At 30.3% G+C, this 13,523-nt stretch overlaps 2 protein-coding genes across 5 annotated transcripts; both read left to right on the forward strand.

Annotated features, from left to right (window-relative positions):
* Positions 1 to 288: 288 nt before the first annotated feature.
* Positions 289 to 3,679, forward strand: LOC110612769. 2 transcript variants are annotated; one of them, XR_002487509.2, is made up of 3 exons: positions 289 to 516; positions 697 to 906; positions 3,248 to 3,679. XR_002487509.2 is itself a non-coding variant. In XM_043954036.1 (2 exons), exons 1-2 carry the CDS (start codon positions 409 to 411, stop codon positions 778 to 780), a joined length of 192 nt encoding a protein of 63 aa, XP_043809971.1. In that variant the 5' UTR covers positions 289 to 408; the 3' UTR covers positions 781 to 1,073. The 2 variants fall into 2 exon arrangements, 1 of the variants encoding a protein (XP_043809971.1); XM_043954036.1 differs by lacking the exon at positions 3,248 to 3,679 and having other exon boundaries at positions 697 to 1,073.
* Positions 3,680 to 4,590: 911 nt separating this feature from the next.
* Positions 4,591 to 10,679, forward strand: LOC110623393. 3 transcript variants are annotated; one of them, XR_006349977.1, is made up of 6 exons: positions 4,591 to 4,856; positions 4,985 to 5,147; positions 5,224 to 5,317; positions 6,726 to 6,925; positions 8,070 to 8,168; positions 9,647 to 10,679. XR_006349977.1 is itself a non-coding variant. In XM_021768324.2 (6 exons), the coding sequence occupies exons 1-5, from the start codon at positions 4,797 to 4,799 to the stop codon at positions 8,157 to 8,159; spliced, it is 627 nt and encodes a 208-aa protein (XP_021624016.1). In that variant the 5' UTR covers positions 4,592 to 4,796; the 3' UTR covers positions 8,160 to 8,168; positions 9,647 to 10,678. The 3 variants fall into 3 exon arrangements, 2 of the variants coding, with proteins under 2 accessions (XP_021624024.1, XP_021624016.1); XM_021768324.2 differs by having other exon boundaries at positions 4,592 to 4,856; positions 8,050 to 8,168; positions 9,647 to 10,678; XM_021768332.2 differs by lacking the exon at positions 9,647 to 10,679 and having other exon boundaries at positions 8,070 to 8,629.
* The last annotated feature ends 2,844 nt before the right edge of the window (positions 10,680 to 13,523 follow it).

The raw sequence follows: 13,523 nt of genomic DNA on the forward strand, positions 1-13,523 counted from the left end.
CTTATATAAAATAAACCTTTTAAAAGAATTAATGAATAATGAAACAGTAAATAATTATAATATATATAAATTAAATAATAATTTATCTTAAATAGTAACGGAATGATTTAAGTATGGGAGATAAACAAAATCGAGGGATTAAATCGACGATTTAAAAATAAGGATCAAATTGTTATAAACGATAACTTCTTGGGGTTAAATGGTAAATTGTTCGTAAATATTGGAGTGGTAATAACTTTTTAGGGATCGCCGGTTAGATGTATAAAAGTAAAGTCCCCAGAAAACCTAAACGCTGCGTTTAAGATGAGGAGAGGAACAAAATCAGTGCGACTGAAGGTGCTCGTGGTCTCCGAGGGGAAGGACCGAGGTCTGAGTTCAGAGGTCTAAGGAGGAGAGAGAGAGATTACTATGGCGTTGGATTCGTTGAAATGGGGTTACATTCGCATCATCACCGGCACAATTCTCGGTGGTATGCTAGGTTTCTACGTTATGCACCGCGTCGAAGTCGCTTACAAGGTTTCAATTTTTCACTCTGTCTTCTGTTTGGTTACTGAGAAACTCGCTCGAAAGTTGGAAACTTTTATAATTTTAACCTTTTAGTACTTTTCAGCAACTGAGATAGTAGTCTTTATGTTTTTCTTAATCTACTTTTTTGTTAATTTGGTATTCTTTTATTTATTTATTGTTGAGATACAGGAGAAGATGAACGAGAGATTGAAACAATACGAGAATGAATTGAAGAAGAAAAAGAAGTTGAATCAGCTTGAAGACTCCATCTAGTTTTGTCTCTCTTTCTTCTTTTTTTCCCTTTTTTTTTTTTGAACTATCCCTGTTTGGTTGCTGAGAAAACGGATGCAAAGTAAAAATAAAAAAGAAAGTAAACCCACCACGCTGAAAAACAAGCAGGTAAGGGATTTAGAGCTGTTATTTTGGATTTTGATTCAGTTTTTGAATTCGCATTTATCTGCCTTGGCTATTGCCCTTTCTGTTTCTTTATTTTGTTGCTTTATAAATTTTGAAAGTAACAATAACTCTTTGATTTCTTATCTATTAATTTTTGCTCTTATAGTGGATGTTCTTTTCTTTTTATACTTCATCCTTTAAGCAAAGGTATTACATTCAGCATTTTCCCACCACCAATTTCATCATAATCATAGCAAAATTCTTGCAATTTTTAGATTTACCTTTGATATTTTCTGTTGTTAGGCATGCTTGAAATCATTTCTTGCAAATGAGTAAAAACTAGAAGGGTCCATTTGGATTGGTGTGCATATGAAATGAATGAGGATTTTGATTTATATTTCTAGTGAAAATTTGTAAAATATCAAATGATTCAAATAAATACCTATCCACATCTGTCTAGCTGGAGTAAAAAGGAGTTTGACCATATTCTCCTACTTCCATCACTTCGTTCAGAAAGTGATTCAACAGATACTTTCGAGAAAGAGAACAACTCCTTTCCGTGGCCTGCAACTACCAATTTTGATGAGGGACCTGTATTTTAGAGTTCTCCTATCATGTTCTCTAGCTAATTCATTTGCATATAAATATGCTGGGTTCTTTGAGCTTTGTGCAGAAATGAGAATCATAGAAGAATTGAAGTGTAAGTGAAAGTACTCTGCAACAGTGGTGAAGTCATGTTATCATGTAATATTGATCGGGCGAAAATGAGTTAGAGTTGTATTGGGAGTTAAAATGAGTCATAATTTTTTGTCTGAAATTTTGTTGCTATAAAAAGTCTACTTTCTTGCATGCTATATGCGCATTGCCATATTAACTCTATAATTTGATGCTGTGAGTAAATTTTGCTTCAGTGTCACATTATATAAAATTCCACTTAACAATTACTATATACTATTACCTTTGTCATTGGAAAGATAATATAAGAATACGTATACTTTGCTATACTTCACAACAGTACGACATTTCACCACTCTTTCTATTTATTTCTTTGGTCTCTTATCTCATCTTTGTTTTTTCTTACTTCCATGACCCTAGAAAGGATTCAATGTCATATTTATAGGCAACTTAACCAAGCTAAAAGACAAGTTAGAGAACTCTAGACTCATTGACACCAGCTTAAGTGAAAACCTTTCGAGATGGTACTTACTGACTATTGAGAACTTATGCGAAAATAATGAATATACTAGATTTGTAGAGAATTTGATGGAGGTTGTTGATGTTCTATTCTCCCTCATTTGTGGAGAAGCAAAAGAGAAGCTTCTCAGGGCAACTGCATTTTGGTTCTAGAAGTTGTGCACAGCAGCACAATCCACAGTGCCAAACTCTCTCATTCTTGCTAAATTATAAATTTTGGTTCTTATGTACAGGCACTGTGTTGGGGCTTATTTTATTTTGTTGTGTTTACTTCTCAAGTAAGAAAGGGAGAGGAGTAGTTAAGGAACATTCTGTTGTAATTTTGCGCCTATACATATAATTAATCTGAGACCAGTATTTCAAAGAAATATGCTATTTTGAAATTGTGCGAGACGAGCTTTTGTTGATGTGACCATGAACTATAGATAACCATCAAAGTAACTAAAGAGAAGGGCCACCTGAATTCTTCATAACCATCAAAAGAAGTGTAGAAAAGGTTGGAAGGATCTGGGAGCACTTCTTGGAACTGCATCTGGGGAAAAGTTATATTTTTTATGGCATAATTATAGTAAGAAAGTAACCTATAGACCTCTAGATCTTCTAGAATTGGATGAGAAATATTCCCACTTAATGACATTCAGCTAGGCAAGTGTAAAATACTTTAGGTGGGAAGAGTAAGTGGGGCTATTTATATTCACCAGAACCAACCAAATCAAAGAGTTCAAGAAATAAATAATTTCATACTGGCATATGAGTTGCTATGTTCCTTTAAACAAATTTCATGCTTTATCATATAGGTAGTACATGAATTTGATAACATATAAATATTTTGGATGCTATTGCCTGTTTTCCTTTTCCTTATTTGCCTGTACTGCTGAAAAACACAAGATGGCATAAAGGACCAGGAAATGTACTGAATAAGAAATAGAAGAGCTACGGGATCAACTATTGAAATTTCGCTTAATTGTTAATATTCAGCCATATGTATTGCCATATTTCATTTGGTCTTGCCAAATAGTTAAGAGTTGAATTAGTTTTTGAAATGACAGTATTCATTGCTATTGTGTTTCTCATCTATCTAATGTATTCTTTCTCTTTGTTTCTGCCAATTCTTCAGTTTTAATACTTGTTGGTCGTTGTCTTTCTGCAGGACCATGTCATCACAAGAAGTCTCACATTAATATTTAGCCAGAAACAACTCATGGCCCCATTAAAAGGAACGGTTGAATGCCATCATCCTGTATGAAGATATAAACAAGAACAAGACAGGTGACTTGGTTATTGTACTTGGTTTTCACTGCGACATATGGTGGGATTGCAGAACTTTTCAAGGTGTTGCTTTTCTCAAAACTTTTTAAGGTGTTGATTTTCTCAAAACTTTTTAGGGGAAAAAAAAAGGTTGCATAGCATAGTTTTATGCTTTTACAGCTGCTTTCAAGGAACCATGTATTGCAGTGTAGTATCCTATCCTTTATAAGTGTTGTGTGTTTTCACAATTTGCCAAGCACGGTTATAGGTGGTGTGGATATTCACATCAAATTGATATTAAATTATCCATTTAAACTACCTTTCTGGTTGGGAAGATGTGTGGTATTTCATCTGGGTGATATTTTTGTGATGAGCTCATCAGCTTCAGTTTTGCTACAAGATGTCTCACAACATTGAGACACACTTAAAATGGATGTGTTGAGCTGTCGCATGGTAAGTTGTTAATGTAACCAGTCTGGAGTAGTTCTCCATGACTTGTTCTCTTGACTAGACCTGTTTAACAAGGTGGGGATGGAGCTTTTGGAGCTTTAATTCTATCTTTTTAGCTCTTGTTTCGAGTATTTGGATGTATATCGTTGACCAATCTTTGACCTCCTAATAATGAATTGGCTAAAAATTCAAATTTACTTTGAATTATACGACGTCATTTTTTTCGTATAAATCTGTTTAAAGTATTATTGAAAGGCAAATAAAAGCCTAATTTAAGTATTGAATTTTGGCCTTTTAATAATATTTTAATATTTAGAACGATAGAAAATATTTAGTATTTTTTGTCTTATTCGTAAATTTGACTTTTCAGCTAATTTATTAGTAGGTCAAGGCTTGGTCAAAATTAGCTGAAGTTATTGAAAATGCTCACATGTTTTGTTTAGTTGAAGTTAAGATTTCAAAATTACTAAAGATTCCAATTTGCTTTTGAGCCAAAAATACAGAAGGTATCTTTTGATTTAAAATCTCCTAAAAGATTAAATAAAGTAATTATTTGTTAAAATTTTATAATGTGTGTTAATGTTATTTTCAATCTATTTATATCATTAAAATCAAATTCAGTTTTCTAAAATTGAGCTCTTTTACCATTCCAAAATAGTGATATGGATTAAAAGAAAATTTTTATTTTAAAAAATAAAAAAAAATTGCATGGGAATTCAGATAAATATATTAAATTATATTTTTTAAATAAAATTTACAGTTTAAGTAAATCAAATAAATTTAAAAAACATACTTCACACTAAAAAATTGTAATATATAATGGTTTTATTTCACATTTTAATAAAGAAATATAAATAATTAAAATTATTATAATAATTAATCAATAAAATATTTAAATATCAGACATTAAATTTTTCATAATTTAATAATGAAAATTCCATTTGACGGGCTAAACTTGAAAAGGGCGGGATCTCAGAAGTGCAAAGGAGAGAGAGAACGCCATGGACGACTCAGGCGTGATTCTCTGCCAAATCTCTGCTCTAAAGGACATGCTAGATCAAGTTCTCTTCTCTGCTCTGCTCTAATCTTCTCTTACACGCAATTACTAATCTAGGGTTCTCTTATCATCTTCAGTGATTCTTCACTGATTTTTTTTTTAATTTTCCCCATTCAATCAACAACTTTTAAGGTAAATGAAGAAATTGAGGCGAATATTCAAGTAACGCGAGAGATCGAATCAGAGATCGTGAAATGTACAGAGTACGAATCCACCTTGGCCTCCAGAGAATCGGAGCTCACTAAGACGCTTTACGTCTCTCAATTTGACATAATCGGATTAATATCCGTCAGAAGTAATTCCTTTTCTCGTAACCTTGAATCAATATCTGAAAGGAAACAGTCCTAATTTTTGTTGAAATAATTGTGTAGACGAATCAAGAAAATCTGCCAAATTATTGGAGGAGGAACTGTCTAGTCTAAGGAAAAAGCGAGAGGAGATGCTTAAAAGAATGAACAATAAGCGGTAATTGACTGACTTACGTGTTCTTGGAGCGTGCAGTTTTCTTTTCAAGAATATGTGCATTTATGCATTGTTGGTCTAATTTCCTTTGGGATTATTCCTCTGTGTTTTGTATTATTTTTGGGCCACAAAGGCTTCTAAACAACCTGGCCTTGCTAAATCCAAAATGGCAGTCTGGCATTTTTCCTTGCATCTTTCTCAGTTCTGCATTATCTTAATTGAGTCCTATTTATTTTTACAGTTTCAAAAATAAAAGATTTTGAAGCTTCTACATTGTTTTTTAGCTTCCAGTGCAGCAATGTCATATGAGTGATGAAATTTATTGTATGTCTTAGAACAAAAAATAAAGATCCTGTTGAGCATTCTTTTTTAGTGACATTTATGATGAAATTCCATCCTTCTGCAACTAACGTCAAGCCTACGGCTTTTAAGAATTTAATGGTTGATGTGCTAATCTTTGACTGGTTTGAAGTAACATTAATATGTAACTTGAAAACTCTTTCGAGATCTTATAAGTAAACTTCTTGGATAGGAAACCTGTTTTCTCACAAGCACAAAAAGGTCTGAAGTAGTATTTATATCTTAAGTATTGAGGGGTTAGACATTATCTGTTGCATGCCGGCCCAAATGCCAGAGATGCTTGCCAGAGAATGATATCATTGGTGATATTTGAGGATTAAAATATTAATTTAAATTTTAATGTGACATTATAATTTTGTCACAGCATATCCACAGTGTGACATAATATTATTCTCAAAAAAGTGTTATATATATTTAATTTTTAAAAATTAATTTAAAAATTCCACAGAGTTGTAGGAAATTAAGAACAGATCGCTTAGATGTTAGAATCACAACTGCAACTAAATTTTCTACGGATCTTTTGCCTTTTCACAAGATCCATAACCACAAAGACTAAAATTTAGAAGTTTCATCTGTTTATTTGTTCACCTGGCTTTCCAGGTCAATTTTGCTAGCTGTGAATTTTATTATAACTTCTCCAATTTTTGAAACTTGGAGGTTTTTTTTTTTTTTTCCAAAAGAAAAAAGTACTGGAATTCCTTATTGTTTTTGAATTTGGTCATTTTGTAATGTGGTTACGTGAACGACCTGGTTCTTGGGCACTCATCCCTTGATCAAGCTTACTCATCCCTTGATCAAGCTTTTAGTGAGTTAGACTTGACGTGCCCTTATAAAGGTCTTGAACCAGCTCCACTTAAATTAGTTTAATTTTTGAGTGAGTTAGTCTAGTGCAAATTCAATTCTTTATTCTTCTTTTTCTTTGTTTTTCTTTTTCGTAAACTCAGTTCACTTCGTGTTTACGTTAAGCTGGTTCTGCATCAGTATAGTTGGATCTTAGTTTGGTTCATGTTATTCTTGCGAAGAGACTGATATTGACTGTAATTCTGCATAGAGAACGGTTTGCAATGGAGTGCCTAGAATTTCAGAGGGAGATTGACAAAGGAGAAAATGATGAACTCAAGAAACTGTTGTCAGAAAAAGAGTTTTTCGAAAATGAAATCCGTCTCTTGGAACAGAAAAATGATTCTTTGAAGAACTCAATGTTGGCATTTGTGGAAGAAGTTCTTCTGGATCTTCAGGATTCGAACTCCGGTAATACAACTCCACATAATAAGCATGTCCTTAACTTTTTATGTTTGAAGGTTTCATTGCTTCAATCTAGGGGTTATAGCCCCTCTTTTTTTCATAGTATTTATTTTGATTTTTTTTTTCTTCCTAGCCACTATAGCCATTGGACAAGCATTTATGCAATGTTTTACCATAATCATATTTTCTATTGAATTTGAATAGAAAATTGTACCAAATATCGCTTTAGATCTTTTGGTTATACTACAACATTAAACATAGCTAAAAAATATGATTACATATTCTACATTTCTGCATTCTTGGTTGACTAATTCAATCCTGGTATTTGATGGGATTCTTTGATAACGAATTTGTCTAGACAAAAGAATAAGGCTATGGTCATACTTGAAATTTATGTAGGTTGTTACCTTTGTTTGAGTGAAGGAATCCTTGTGATGTGCTTCATAAATCCAAATATATCTTCCCAAGGTTCTTTTCCATCTTCGTTTTTTCCCTGTTTAGGGTTCATTCTATCCAAACATATATTGTTAAGGTGTTGAAGGAACTAAGTAGGGTGATGTAAATGATACATTCTCTCACTAAACGCGAGTATTTCCGATCTACAAAAGCAAGTGCTAGAAAGTCCAGTTCTGTCAAAGAACCAAAGTGATTTTAAAAAATAATAATAGTTAAATGCTGTTGATTTAATTATTTAGTTGGATAGTTTACTTTTGATTGCAAATCGTGTCATTTTTCTGTAAACTAAAGTCCGGATTTAAGAACTGTCATCTAACTTCGTCTTGATGTTTTGAAAGCATCGTTCTTTACTTTATTTGAAACATAACAAATCTAAGATTTTACTTTCAGAATTCAAATTGATATCCTTTTCAAAAACACAACGAAGATTTGAGCATGCAGCTCCTCACGTTTTGATTTTCGCCGCTTGATTTCATTGAATTAGGATTAAAGTTACTCAATTATCAGTTAGATACCATAAATGTTTTACTGTTAGAACTTACCTATGTTTTTTATATTTCTTGGACTATTAATTCGTGGGAGAGTTATGCATTGAAATATAAATATTTAACAATTAAATCTGGTTGATCAATTATCGAGTTTTTAGTGATCTTCTACAAGTTGTTAAATTGCAGCTTTACATGTTGAGATACAGAATATAAACCATGAGAATGAGAAGTTGCTAAAGGATATTGATGACTTGAAGACTATGCTGCTTTCAAATTTCAACTACCGTCATTCTTAAGTAATAATGGTAAGTCTTAAATCTCAATTTTATACTACTGTTTCTAGTCATTTATATCTTTTCTATGCTAAAGGTTAGTTTGAGTCGGCGTGTATCTAATTGCTGCCTCGCTACCTTCCTTGTCAATGGTGAGACGAAGAAGCAGTAGAATGTAGAAGTTAAAAGAGAAATTTAGTTTAAAGCAGTTGGAAATTATATTTACAGAGACTTGTGTTTTTGTCTATTATCTTTTTACCTTTCTTTTGGGTTGTGGAATGTGGATGTGGGAGAGAGGGGATTGAGCATTTCCATCGATTTTCAACTGATATTTTATATATAAAATGTTCATTATCGGCCTTGCGTTTTACTGTAAAAATCTTAACACATGTTGAAAGTAGTTTCTACTTGCTTTTTGCCAAAGGGCTATTGAAGAGAAAAAGTTAGTTTTATATTTGTATTTTTTTTCTTGACCAATAAAATTAAACTTTTAAAATTAGTCACCATTTTAATTAAAAAAATAAATTAGATTTAAAAAATTAACAATAAAATTATATTATAATTTTTAAAATTTTATTTAATTAATAGGATAATCCTTTAAAATAAATATTTTTATTTTAGTCTTTTTCTTATTTATCATTATTAAATTTAACTATGTACTCTTTTGTTAATAATATTAGTTCTCTCTTCAACAATTAAAGGATTGCGAAAATTAAATTTTAAACTAAATTCACATATTTTAACTTTTTAAAATAATAAAATAATATTTGTAAATTAATTTAACAATATTTATTTTTTTTAACACTTCAAATTTATATACATGATTTTCAATATTATTGGACACAAACATATAATGAAACTCAATAATATTGAAAATTATACACATAAGTTTAAGAGTAAAAAAAAGTTTTAAATATTATTAGAATTAAATTAAAAATATTCTTTTGTTATTGTAGTATTTGTCTTCTTCTTTTTTTTCTGTCCAAGAAGCGTTTTTTTTTTCTTTGGTACAACAGAAAAAACTACAGAAGTTGATATTAGAATAATATAACTACTCATTATTTACTTTGTATTAAACGTAAGGATAAGAGTTGGAAAAAGAAATCGTACATTAGTGGTTTGATGTTTCCACATCTAGCAATCTAAACTATGCTTGTTTTTCATCTAAAATTAATTGAAATCTTCAATCTAGCCTTAAATAAAAGCTTTAAAAGACTGAAAATTGCCTGGCTTTTGTACCTCCTTGGAAGTTACAAGCATCCCACACATGAGGTATAACAAAGTAGGCAAGAAAAAGAAGATAACAGAAGCTCAATTGGAGCTGATCAATTAATTCAAAAAATTAAAAAAAAAAAGCAGAGGGAAAAGAGATTGATTTAGATTTATTTGGATTCTTATAATACATTCTATCCATTGTGTAAATTGGAACTCTAGGGAGGGGTTGGGGACCCAAAATGTAGTGGCTGGTGACATTATGTGTGACATTGATGAGCCACGTTTGGTTCTTGCAGTGGACACTTTTGAGCTTGGACCACACTCATTACCCCCTCCTCTATAAGAATTAAAGCCAGCCTTCCAAGTTCTTTTCAATCATCCTTCATTATTCAAGCTGATCAACCTCTCACCAAAACCTCAGAAACCATCATTCTGGAACATTGCAAGAGAGAATCAAAACAGTTGGAATCCTGCAAATTCAAAGTGGGAAGTCTCATGAAGATGAAAGATTCTACAGCTGGAGATTCTAAGCAAAGATTATCATATAATAAAGGGTTTAGTGGGTTGCTCAGAGAAGGAAGAGGTAGGCTTTATCTCATAAAAAGATGTGTTGTCATGCTTCTCTGCTGGAGTGATTAAGATGGCTTTTACATTTCTTCTTCTTTGGATGTTGATATCTTATAAGCTCCTCCTTTCTGCTTATTGTTTTTCTAAAAGAGATTATTTTATGAATAAGGATTGGCTTCTCTATATAATATAAATGGTTATTTGAGCTTAACCCAAATCTTACAAACTTTAAGGGTAAAGAAGAGATGACTGTTTTGATTTGTATGTAATTATTTACACCAAGAGATTACAGTGGAATATCCCTAATTGGGATCTTTAAACTTTGTTAATTTCCATAAACGATAAATTTACTTGAAAATTTGAAACTACTGTGGTGAATGGATTTTTTGCTCTTTGCATAGCGCGCATATAACTCTGTTTATTTCTTGTTGGTGTTTGAGAAATCTTAAATTATATCGTAAATAGGAATTCAATTTGGGTAATTTTCACAATGGTACATCAACTTAGGGTGATGTAACAGTAAGGTATATGAACTTAATTCTGTAACATAAAAACCCCAATCTTCATTAAGCAACAGTACACTCATCAACACCTATTATTGTTGGTTATAGAGCAGGTTATTTACAAAAAGAAAAAACAACCTAATTCTATATGTGTGTATAATATAGACTTTTGTTACTAAAATTGACGTCACAAGAGATTTTTTTTAGGCTTTATTTTAATTCACGTTCAATTCTTAAAAATTTTAACTTAACAATAAACATATTATTAAATTTTAATAGTTCCATTAAAATATACACTATTTTTATTTATAATTTATTTAAAATATTTATGGATGAATCTGATAACTAGGCGTTTATAAAAGTTATTGACCTTTCGTAAAATCAAATTTTTTTTTAAATTAATATTATACAAAATTCACAAAAGTATATATCTTTTTTTATCTCACAATAGATTATTTTATCAAATGATCATTTGTTTTTTCACATTTACATGATAATAAAATGAATTAGACGGTTTAATTCATTCAATGTGTTTGTAGAATCTATTTTTGAGAATAATTTTATGAGAAATACAAATGACTTGAGAAGTTTGCATTAATTTTCTGCACCTATACACAGGAAATTAAGGTCTATAAGAAAATAATAATAATAAATAGTGACAAAAATATAAAAAAAATATTAAATATTTTTTTGGACATTTATTAAAATTTTAATAAATTTATTTAATAATAAAAAATTAATTAATGAAAACAAAAAATGTATATTATCAACTATTTATTAAAAATGTCTAAAGATATTGTTAAATATTTTTGTGTCACATATATTTTTTTTTAATTAATTCTAAAGCATATAGAAATTTTTTTTAAAAAAAAAAAGAAGGAAAACATGTTTTTTTTTTTATTAAAAAAAAAAAAGCTATAAAAAGGTCTCAACGGCTTGTCATTCGCCAACATGACAAGTCGTTTGCACAAAATGACATGCCATCTTGCACAAATGGCATATCGCTTGCATGCAATGGTGCTTGGCGACTCAGTCTAGAGCTGAGGCATGTCCTAGCTAGCGTGCACTAAGCCTAGCAACCCAGCGTCACGGGATTGGCCCAACGCTACATGTTGAGCGCCCCTCGGTCCCAGGCCCGGTTGCTTGAACCAGTCCTCAAGTGCAATGCGCGTAAGTACTCAGATGCACCTAGGTTTGGATAGGCCACCCACTGCCTTTTTTTGTTGTTTTGATGGGGTTTCAGGTGTTTTGAGTCATCCAATAGTTTTGGTTTAAGCCAATAACCAACCTAAGGTATAGTTTGGAGTTTACTAACTCACTGCCTCAATTGGAATATGATTAAAAATAACAATTTTTCAAGATCTAAAATTAGTCAAAATTCACCCTGTATCATATATAATTATGTATTAAAATAAATTATACATATATATATATTTATAATTTAAAAATTAATTTGAATAGTAATATATCTTACCAAAATTGAGTTTAAAGTTTGAATTAAAGTTCTCCTCGAAAGCTCACTTTTTCCATATGAATCTACAATTTTTCTCCAAAAACGTATGTTGAAGTAGTCATTCTAGCAAAAAATTATATGCTTTTATCTTTATAAAAGTCACATTCAAAATTAAAAATTAGTTTTTTCAAATTCTCATGACAACAATTTTTTTAAAAATAAGATATATTTAGTTAAATGTTCAAAATCTAAAAGTATAAAAAAAATTTATAATTATATTTTTAAAAATTATTATTTAGTTTTTATGATATAAGAAAATTTATTAGTTAGTTTTTCAATTTTAAAAAATATATTAAAATATTTTAATGATTTAAAAAGCTTATTAATTAGTTTTACTGTTATTTTTATTTATTAAATATTAATAAAAAAATTTAAAATACTCTATACAAATTTTATATAAAATTAAAAAATTAACTAATATTTTTTTAAAATTATAAAAATTAAATAGTAAAATATTGAATAATTAATTATTATAGTTTTTAAAACATTAAAAATATTTTAATATATTTTTAAAAATATTAAAATTAATTAATGAGTTTTTTATATTATAAGAATTAAAAATATATTTTTTTCTATATTATATCATATGACATTCGAACATGGAAAGTGATGCAGCTCGACGTTAATATATTAACAGTTAAATGGATGATAGAGTATAATTAGTTAAATATTCAAAACATAAAATTTAATTAGTTATACATAATAAAATTATAAAAATTTATAAAGTATATAATTAAATTTGCAATTATTTCAAAACGATGATCTGAGATCCAGAAAATAGGGTTTTTACAATGGGCTCTGTAAAAGTTAGAGAAAGTTTAAACATAGAGAGGTGCATTTCCTCTTTTATATGTTTCCTTTTGTCTGCTAGTGACGTACCAACAGAACGAGTATCCTGCTACGCTGATATGGACGTACGAGGGAATCAGATCTCTGCCCCATGCGTAACGGCCTCTGATTCTCCCTGTGCACGTGTAGGCGGGTCTACGAGGCAGGTGGGTGGATCCTTCTTCGGGTTCCGGGTTAAGCCGGAGGATAGGAACAAGGCTGAGCCCAAACGGGATCAGCTCAAGGTACAGTGAAGACGAGGCCGGCCTGGCGGTGAGGCTGAGCGGACTGGACCCAGTTGGCGTAAGTGGCTTGGGGATCTCTAGGTAATGGGCTAAAGTCATGGGCTTGACCCTAGACTTGAGTGAGATGAGTCCAGAGCTCATCACAAAATAAATTGTATTTGAAAAATATTTTACGTATAAAATATTTTTTTATAGAAAAATTATAAAAAAAAATAATGACCCATTGCTTTGTTTTAATTTAAAAAATGAAAAACTTTAATAAATTTATATATAATAATATTAATAAGATTTTCAAATAGTAGAAAATCATTTAATTTTTCTTGGTTTATTAATAAACTAAATTTTAATGAATTAAAAAAAATTTAAATCATATTTCATCGATCCCTTAGAAATGGGTTACTGTTCTTTTTATCCATCTCAGTAATTTCTATTTTTCATAGATCATTCGTTGGATTTGATTTAAAATTGAATCGAATTAAATAAATTAAAAATTAAAATTTTAATATTTATAAAAATC

The sequence above is a fragment of the Manihot esculenta genome, chromosome 1, assembly GCF_001659605.2.
Source record: "Manihot esculenta cultivar AM560-2 chromosome 1, M.esculenta_v8, whole genome shotgun sequence".
In the NCBI taxonomy this organism is placed as follows: Eukaryota; Viridiplantae; Streptophyta; class Magnoliopsida; order Malpighiales; family Euphorbiaceae; genus Manihot; species Manihot esculenta.